This window comes from Haplochromis burtoni, unplaced genomic scaffold (genome assembly GCF_018398535.1).
Source record: "Haplochromis burtoni strain Fernald_Lab_line unplaced genomic scaffold, NCSU_Asbu1 Contig_531, whole genome shotgun sequence".
Taxonomy (NCBI): Eukaryota; Metazoa; Chordata; class Actinopteri; order Cichliformes; family Cichlidae; genus Haplochromis; species Haplochromis burtoni.
In genome coordinates this window covers 324,453-333,019 of record NW_024582892.1, presented here as the reverse complement: position 1 = coordinate 333,019, position 8,567 = coordinate 324,453, and the positions used below count along the sequence as shown (strand labels likewise).

General features: G+C 39.9%; 2 protein-coding genes across 3 annotated transcripts in view; one reads left to right on the top strand and one right to left on the bottom strand.

Moving 5' to 3' along the window:
* Window positions 1-4,470, top strand: part of pelo (pelota mRNA surveillance and ribosome rescue factor) — an 8,182-nt gene extending 3,712 nt beyond the window's left edge. Inside the window, exons 5-13 of one of the 2 annotated variants that reach the window (XM_005947451.3) lie at window positions 479-642; window positions 1,102-1,162; window positions 1,551-1,712; window positions 1,797-1,843; window positions 2,041-2,114; window positions 2,201-2,252; window positions 2,652-2,726; window positions 2,906-2,937; window positions 3,982-4,470. In XM_005947451.3, coding sequence (XP_005947513.1) covers window positions 479-642; window positions 1,102-1,162; window positions 1,551-1,712; window positions 1,797-1,843; window positions 2,041-2,114; window positions 2,201-2,252; window positions 2,652-2,726; window positions 2,906-2,935 — 665 coding nt within the window. In that variant the 3' untranslated portion in view covers window positions 2,936-2,937; window positions 3,982-4,470. Of the gene's footprint in view, window positions 1-478; window positions 643-1,101; window positions 1,163-1,550; window positions 1,713-1,796; window positions 1,844-2,040; window positions 2,115-2,200; window positions 2,273-2,651; window positions 2,727-2,905; window positions 2,938-3,981 lie in introns of both variants that reach the window. The other variant, XM_005947450.3, reaches the window with a different exon arrangement.
* Window positions 3,825-8,476, bottom strand: LOC102300191 (progestin and adipoQ receptor family member 4). Its single transcript, XM_005947449.3, has 3 exons — window positions 8,080-8,476; window positions 6,938-7,156; window positions 3,825-5,903 (listed from the first exon to the last, which is right to left on the bottom strand). The coding sequence occupies exons 1-3, from the start codon at window positions 8,246-8,248 to the stop codon at window positions 5,470-5,472; spliced, it is 822 nt and encodes a 273-aa protein (XP_005947511.1). The 5' UTR covers window positions 8,249-8,476; the 3' UTR covers window positions 3,825-5,469.
* Between the last annotated feature and the right edge of the window lie 91 nt (window positions 8,477-8,567).

Sequence of the window (8,567 nt, the reverse complement as noted above, 5' to 3'; positions counted from 1 at the left end):
TTTCCTTCCAACTGTCACCAAGTCCTTGCTCATAGGGGGTTATCTGATTTTGGGGGGTTTTCTCTCATTTTATTCAGATTTGTTCAAATTCAACAGGCTGTCAACAGTTCTCTTATAAGATATACTTTGAGTTAATCGTTAATAGTGTAGGGGTTTACACATTCACGCAAAAAGGGTCCACAGTTCGATCTCAGCAGGCAAATAAAAGATCACCTCAAAGTAGCTTTTACTATTTTTATATCAACCTTTTTTATTCTTGAAATAAACAGTCATAAACAAAACAAAGACCTTTTCTTTCTAAAATTCTGGTCAAGCATTGAAAGCTTTTTCCAGATGGCAAAAATTGTAAGCCGAGTGAATAAAATCACCGAACACTTTATTAGGAAAACCACCGTAGAAGATGTTGGAAATTTTGTCAATTACGTTTTAAATATAACTTCTTCTTTTTGTTTCCATTATATCATTGTCTACGTTTTAGATCAGGCATGTGACCCGACCCAGAGGGCAGATGTGGCTGCTGTGGTAATGCAGGAAGGCCTGGCCAACCTGGTGCTCGTGACACCTGCCATGACGCTGCTTCGTGCAAAAGTGGAAGTCACCATTCCCCGTAAGAGAAAAGGAAGCTGCACACAGCACGACAAGGTAAAAGTGATTTATAGGCAACTGATCAGCTGTTAGCGAATCGGGAGCTCTAAAAGCAAGCAAACGGGAATGAAGTGACGTTTTGAAAAGGGCACAGTGGCAAATCTGAATATGAAGATACAGCTAAAATGTACACAGTGTGCCAACCCAATTATAATTTTCATATTGCGTGAGTGTTTTGGTGTAGATGTCATGGGAGTTAAGAGCTTACTGACTAAAACAAAGTAGGCAGATATACATATTCAAATATATTTAAATGTTTTTAAATGGGATTGAGTGGAGTTCAAGTGGATTACATTTCTCTTTAGCCTCAGGAAGTCAACCTCAGTTTTTTTGTTTGTTTTCTGTGATATTTCTGTGATAGTGTAACAAAAAATTTGGTTGTCCCCTTTCTTTGGGGATGTAACACTGAGAGAGTTTTTCATCCTGTGTGCTTACTGTCAAAGTGTCTGTTTGCAGGGACTGGAGAAGTTTTATGAAGCTGTGATGCAAGCCATTCTCCGTCACATCAATTTTGATGGTAAGGCTGTTGTGTGCGCGTAGACACTTCTGCCTTTTTTTTTTAACTTATTGTAACAGTTCCAGTTTAATGTTTGCTGTGAAGCTTTCATTCATGGTGATGTGCACCATTGTGTTTTGTTCCTGAAACTGTTTATTAATGTTATAACTTAAGAAGACTTTTCACTCTCACTGGATATTTTTCAGTGGGATCATACATGTTTTAGAGTAGTAACCTCTATTTTCCTGTAAACATAATACCTTTTATTAAATTGCTTCTGTGTTTTACTACATATATAAATCTAGACAGATGTGGATGTAAACTGCTGGTTCAGGTAGTTTCTCTTTACAGAAGATATCATTTAAAAAGAGTTGAGATTTAGATTTTTTTCTTTCTTACTTTCTGCCAGTTGTGAAGTGCATCCTGGTGGCCAGCCCAGGCTATGTGAAGGACCAGTTTACGACCTACCTCTTTAATGAGGCGGTACGGCAGGACAACAAGATCCTGCAGGAGAATCGGCCCAAATTCATGCTGGTCCACTCATCGTCAGGTCATAAGTACTCACTCAAAGGTAGGAGCTGCTGCCACTTGACAGCGAAGTTAAATTGATCTCATCATAAGGTGAAAACTCACTGAGACAACTGTTGTTTTGCAGAAGTCCTTTCTGACCCCACTGTGACAAATAGGCTGTCTGATACGAAGGTGACTATGCATCCTGTGATTTAAGAGTTTGTGCATATTTGTGCATATGATTGCTAAACTGTGCACACAGCTTTTTAAACTCTGAGCAAAAAACTATTTTTTTTATTATAAATTGTATTAATCTGTGTGGAATTATGAATTATTTTCACTGGAGACATAAATAATTTTGACCTGTTGTTTTGTATCTTGCTCCTCAGGCAGCCGGAGAGGTGAAAGCCCTGGAGGACTTCTATAAAATGCTGCAGCATGAGCCTGACCGAGCCTTCTACGGGTGCGTGCTTGATGATGGAATGTAACAGTTAACTTATATTGTTAACACTGATTATAAACAACCTGCATATCTTTGCATCCTCACAGCCTCGCTCATGTGGAGAAAGCTGCTGAGGCCCTCGCTGTGGACACCTTGTTGGTAAGCGACAAGTTGTTCAGGTAGGTGTGCATGAGGGATGCTTTTGACAGGCAGTGTTATTCTGCCTCGTTGCTGCTGTTGTTTATGTGTAACATGTTCACTAACATACTGATGAGTACGTTCAAAGAACTTTTCCTTTCTGTGTTTTTATTTTTGTCATATCAGTATAACGTTACTAGGGTGGATGCACATACTGAACACAGCCAGGATCAAATAATGACGTCAGCATATGTACATGTATACGCTCCGAGCAGTCAGTCTTTAGACTGCTCTTCTTTAAACACTTGATTTATGACAGCTTTCTGGGACTTCTATGTTATAAAAAAAAGAGGATATCCTTAAAATCGTCATTACGGGCCCACAGTTCTCCCAATTTCAATGCTTAATTTGTTTTGTCAGACATCAGGATATCCCCACCAGGAGTCGCTACGTTCGCTTGGTGGACAATGTGAGAGACAATGGTGGCACTGTCAGGTAACTTTGTAAATACTATGTTTGTAGACTTAAAAACTGAATTTTTGTTATGTACTATATGTGACAATTTTGTTAAAAGTAGAAATGCAGGCTCCTGTAGATTTACATGCTGGCTAGAACATGTTTAAAGTACTTTGGAAATCATCAGGCTAATGACTTTTTCTCTATTTTCCATGCAGAATATTCTCAAGCCTTCACGTTTCGGGTGAACGTAAGTTATTGCTCCCTTCCTGTAGTTGAAGTTAACTCTTTAGCTCTCTCAGGCTCTAAGGAGCTGTCGTTTTTCAACTTGATGTCCTGTCACGTTTGTTTTCAATGCGTAAAAAAATCCCCCATAGATTCCCATTACTATCACTACAGCCACAGTACTGATACCAACAGTGCCATCCTTACTCCCTCAGTTTGACAAGTAACTTCTCACAGTCCTGTCCCTCGCTAAAAGCTGAAGTAGTTGAAGTTCATGAACCTGAACAAGACTTTAGGAAAACTGCAACAGCACTAAAGTATTGAACTGCTGTCATTACGTTAACATTAGTCGGTTAACTGTTAGCAATTACTTGCGCCTAGGGGTGACAATCTGGTCTTCTTCTATTGCTGGTCCCAGATCTGGATATATTGGAGGGTTGGGCCACAACCTAAAAATGCTCTTGTTGTTCATATGTGAACCTTACAGTTGATGTTAATATACAGTTTTTGAACTACATCAGGCAACTTCTAAAAAAATGCCTCTTAACTTTTTTAGCATTTTCGTCTGGATTTGATTTCACATGAACATTTGCAGTGGATTGCATAGGATTTTTCTTTAATCTGATACCATCATGGTTTAAATCCATGTCTGCTAATTTGTTCTCCTCTTCTGCACTGGTTTTGTTGATGTATAGCTACATCACTTAAGCCTCAAAAAACTGTATCTGGCCTGTATGGTCATCCCTGTCGGAGCACCACTGAAACAAATGGGAGCATTTCTGTGCACCTTTTTTTCTGCAGGGTTTGTTACTTAACATGAAATCACTAATAAGAGTAAAATAATGAAAAATAAAGCGTAGGATTAATTTACCGCTGTCAGTTGGACTCAGTGAATTGATGACGCCACACACATAAAGTGATAATCTCATTCTTTATTGATGTCTTACTCAAATAAGAAGTCAAGAATTTGTGCTACAACTGCACCGATTGGATTTTTATAATTAAATATAACGCCAGTCCGCAGTACAGGATGTGTCACCTTTTGATTTATTCTGGACTGTCTCACCAGAACTGACTCAGCTGAGTGGGGTGGCTGCCATATTGCGGTTTCCCATCGCCGACCTTTCAGACGCCGAGGACAACAGTAGCTCAGATGAAGACTGATCCACACAAACACCCCAGACTTCTCCCGATACCCGCCCTCAGTTTTGCAGATAAACATGGGAATGTTCAATGTGTTATGAAACAACGAGTCGTGAGAAATTCCACCCCTGTAACAGCCACATCTTTTACAAATCAAATGAACATGCCTGATTTTCTAAAGTGGCCATAAATTCACTTAATTTTGATGCAGTTTTGATGGTTTTTAAGCTAAAGACAGAAAATCCTCAATTCACAAGAAGGGCAGTAAGATGAATCTAACATTTTTTTTTTTTTTTGCCAAGTCACAAAAACCCATTCATTTTAAATGATAGCAATAGCAAAATCAGTGACTTCTTGAGTCAAGTGTACATACAATATATCTTTCTTGCAATTAAACAGCAGAAGCATGCAACTACTCCTGTTATTTCTCTCGTTTATCACCATTCATGGGTTAAATACAGATTGGACCAAGATATAAAAATAGATATTTTCTTTCTCACAGTTATTTTTTTTCTTTCATTTAAAAAACTATTTAAGGGCATTACACCCCCAAACTACTGCATATCGACCTCTATAAATCAAGTATGTTCAGGATTTTCAATTAGATACAATGATGTGATTTACAGTTAGAACACTGTAGGTTCCTCTTATTCTTCTTTGGCAAAATGTCAAATTATGAACTTCCCCTGTGAAGAATTTCAGCAGCTAGGACTAAAGTGCATTTTTTAAATGTAACTTTAAGAAAAAAACACAATTTGCTTCTGTATATTAACTTCATATTTATTGACTTTCCCTTTTAATTTAGCTTTTTATGTAAACGTTACATTTAAGAATAGGGGTTTTTTGTGGGGACTTTTTCCCCCTTTGCATTTTTCAACCTTATTTTATACACATCAGTATTTAATTGTCAGATTTATTGAAGCACTTCTGCTTCATTATCTGAATAAGGGGCTGTGATTAAATAAGTGTGAATGTAACTTTTAACTAAAGCTAGCTACTTTAGATAGGCTAGCTAAGTTAGCTAACGTAGTTACGTTACCTAGAGTTGGGTTATCTAAAGCTAGCTAAACTAGTTAGCTAGAAAATTAAATAAATTGATAAGTTGGGTAATTAGAGAAATTATACATTGAAAATTAAATGGGAAGGTAAATAAATGGGGGAATACAAATGTAAATATGGAAATAAATCAAAACATTTATTTTTATATCTGATTTTATAAACGTATTAATGGCTATATTAATTTACAGTAGTTATTTTTGGGCAGTTAATGGCATATTTCTTTAATATTTTAATATATATATCTATAGAGTATTGATTTTGGCAGTTTCGGCCCTCCATATACTCCTCCCTCACTGAATGCTAAATTCAAGTATAGCCTTGACTGCAAGCATGCGTGAACTAGCTGCACTTGGCATCACTCAGCAGGACACTGGTAGCTCTTAATCCAGGCTAAATCCTCCAGTGTGCCCCAGTGTAGGTAGATAATTGAGCAGATAACCATGACATGCATTATCTGGTGGCTGTTGCCCCAGTTGTCAAACAATCCTGGTTTGAAGCGCTCAGGGATCTGGACAATGTTGACAAGCCCTCCCAATAAAGCTAGACAGTCCATGATGACAAAGAGACGCAGGGAATTTGGGCTTCCTACCCCACTGCCATAAACCCGAAACAGGAAGAGGCTGAAACGGAACAAGGCCTGCCAGACAAACGATTGCAGGCGCCGGACGTTAGTGCGGGCAGTGGTGGCACAGTAGATCCCGTGGGCTGACAGGAGGATATAGACCAGCAAGGCAGTCTGTTGCACGATTGGGTAGCAGAGGAGGGTGATATGAATGATTGGAATTGCCCCTGGAGAGATAATGCAAGGTTGCTGTTACTGGCATTGTTGTCAGCATGGTTATTTTTAGTCAACACTAAAAATCGTTTGGTATCTTGTTATTTTTGCTGTTGTTTTTCAGAAGCAAATGTTAACCATTAGGTCGAACTAAAGAAAAAAAATCAGGAGTGATCCAGGGTTCCTCTGAAAAACACAAACTTTATGGCAATCAGTCTGATATTTATTGAGGTCTAGCCTTAAAGTTGTGGATAATCCCATGCACTGTTAAATGAGGCTTGACTTTGACTTTTGGTAGGCTTGAACTATCTTTGCAAAAGACTTTACATGAGACTTTTAGGCTTATTGACCGACTTAAGTGATTCTGGGAGGAACTGTTTAATGTTCAATATCTTTAATCTGCCTGAAGACTTAATTGGTTGTTTTTAAGACCACCACAGTATTTTGTCCATTCTTATTCACGTTCACACTCCTGTCAGAGCTTTGAGGTCTGCTAATCAGACAATCCTCAATACTCCGACATCTAGACTAAAGGGTTAAAAACTCGGTCGTTGGTAGGATTACTGCTAGAGAGAGTTGCTACTCCACATCAAAAGAGGCCAGTTGATTTGGGTCAGGTATTTGACTAGCATGCCTCCTGGGGACCTCCTTGGTGAAGTGATTCAGGTATGTCCCACTGTGAGGAAGCTCTGAGGCTGACCAGAAAAGATTATCTCTTAGTTGGCTTAGGGAATGCCCTGGTGTCTCCCAAGAAGAACTGGAGGAGGTGGGTATGTACTAACACTGGTACCCCTGCAACCTGGACCCGGATAAGAATTAGAAGATAAGAAAGAAATGTGGATGCAGGGGCACCCCTGAATTGTATCAAAACCATAGTATTCAGCATTTCTAAAATTTTGTTGTAACTTATCAATGCTTGTTAATGGCTTGAATTCCAGAAACTTAAAACTTGAAAACATCTTAGTTAGGACCAGTAAGCCCCTCTGGTCCCGGTCTTAGCATCAGGAGCAATCTCTGCGGTTACATTTACTTTCTTTCATCAACCTACCGAGGGTGTTAACTAGGCAGACGCCGACCATGTCTAGGGAGAGCAGCGTGTCGTACACGTGTTCTCCTCCCACGTGGTTCATGAACAAATGGTAGACCACTGATCCCATGGTGGGACAGAGGCAGGCCAGATAGTGGACAACACATATCCAGATGCTGTCCACCTCCTTCCAGGGGATACTAAAAGGTAGCAGCACCAAGAAAAGGAAGAAAGGAATTCCTGAAATGACAGGAAGATGGAAAACGAACATCATTATTTTTCTGAAATCTGCAGAATATAAAAATAATTTGAGTATTTTGAGGTATGTGCCACTGCTGTAGGTTAGTGTCAGCTTAATTTGTAGTGGCATTTTAATCACAGTACCTTAGTGCAACACATAGAAGTACCGCCTGTTGCAGAACAATATGAGGAATTCAATGGACCGAAACGGTTCCTCTGTCTAATTGTAATTTTTACTAGAAATGAGTAGTTGGTTACATACATAGAGAAGCTCGAGCAGCACTCTAATGCTAATATGCTTCACTTCCCCTTAGTAAGAGTGTTAGGCTTAATGAACTTATGGGATAGCCATGTTGAAAATGGGGCAAGAAGACGACAAGGCCTACTGAAGTTCAAGGCTATGAAGTTTCTAGTTTGTGCATGGACCAATTTCCCTTTTTTGCAGTTTTTTTCCATGAGCCAGCCTTGAAAAGTTTCACATTAGAACCAGAACTTTTAAAGATTTCTTAACACATATCTTATTCTACAGCAGCTCAGAATCTGTGCAAAGTTGTCTTTGGATGCTTCACTCAAGATCCGTATGGGCATTTACAGATCAGAGGTGTCGGTCACCTTCAACGGCCCAGTTAACCAGTGGACACTGTCAGGGCTCTGATTCCCAGGGCAGATTACAGCTAATACCCCATATCCTCATTACCCATCCTTATCAAGTGTGTTTGTATCTGGCCATAAGTGAGAGTTGACATGCGTGGCTTGTTTAGTTTGCGGGTTAATACGATTCAAGGTGAGAGAAACTTGCTTTGCGTATAAAGTGTAAAAATATATTTCAATGATGATTCAGGTATAGTAAGAATGGCTGCAATGGCATTTTCTAGTTTAGGTATGTATGCACCAGTTGAAAGAAGCATAACTGCTGGACTTACCGTGTGTGTAGATGTTCCCCAGCTCATTGTGCATGTAGAAGAGGCTCCTTACGCACTCTTCAGCTGTGGACACCGGCCGGTAACCCGTCAGGACATATTTGTTGAACTGAAGGTAAGCAGGAGCCTTTGCAAAGTCCAAGAGCCGCGGTCCTTTGTAAAGCACCATCATGACTTCCTGCAGCCAGTGCCCTCACATTTAGCTTCCTCACCATTTAGATCATAAAAGGGCGCACTCGGGACTCCCGGGCTGGTCTTGACCACGACCAGCCGGAAACTCTGGTCCTCAAAACCCATCATTGGACAGGTATAAGTCCATGCAAGCAACCTGTTGAGCTGGCTAAGTGGCATGATCTTGGACCAATCAGCGCACGGCCTTTATTCCTAAGCTGGGTAATCCCCCAGAAAAAGCCATGTGCACTTCTGCAGCTGCTCCTCCCTTGTAACTGACTCACACCTAACCAGCTTCATGGTTTACGTAACGCACTTTA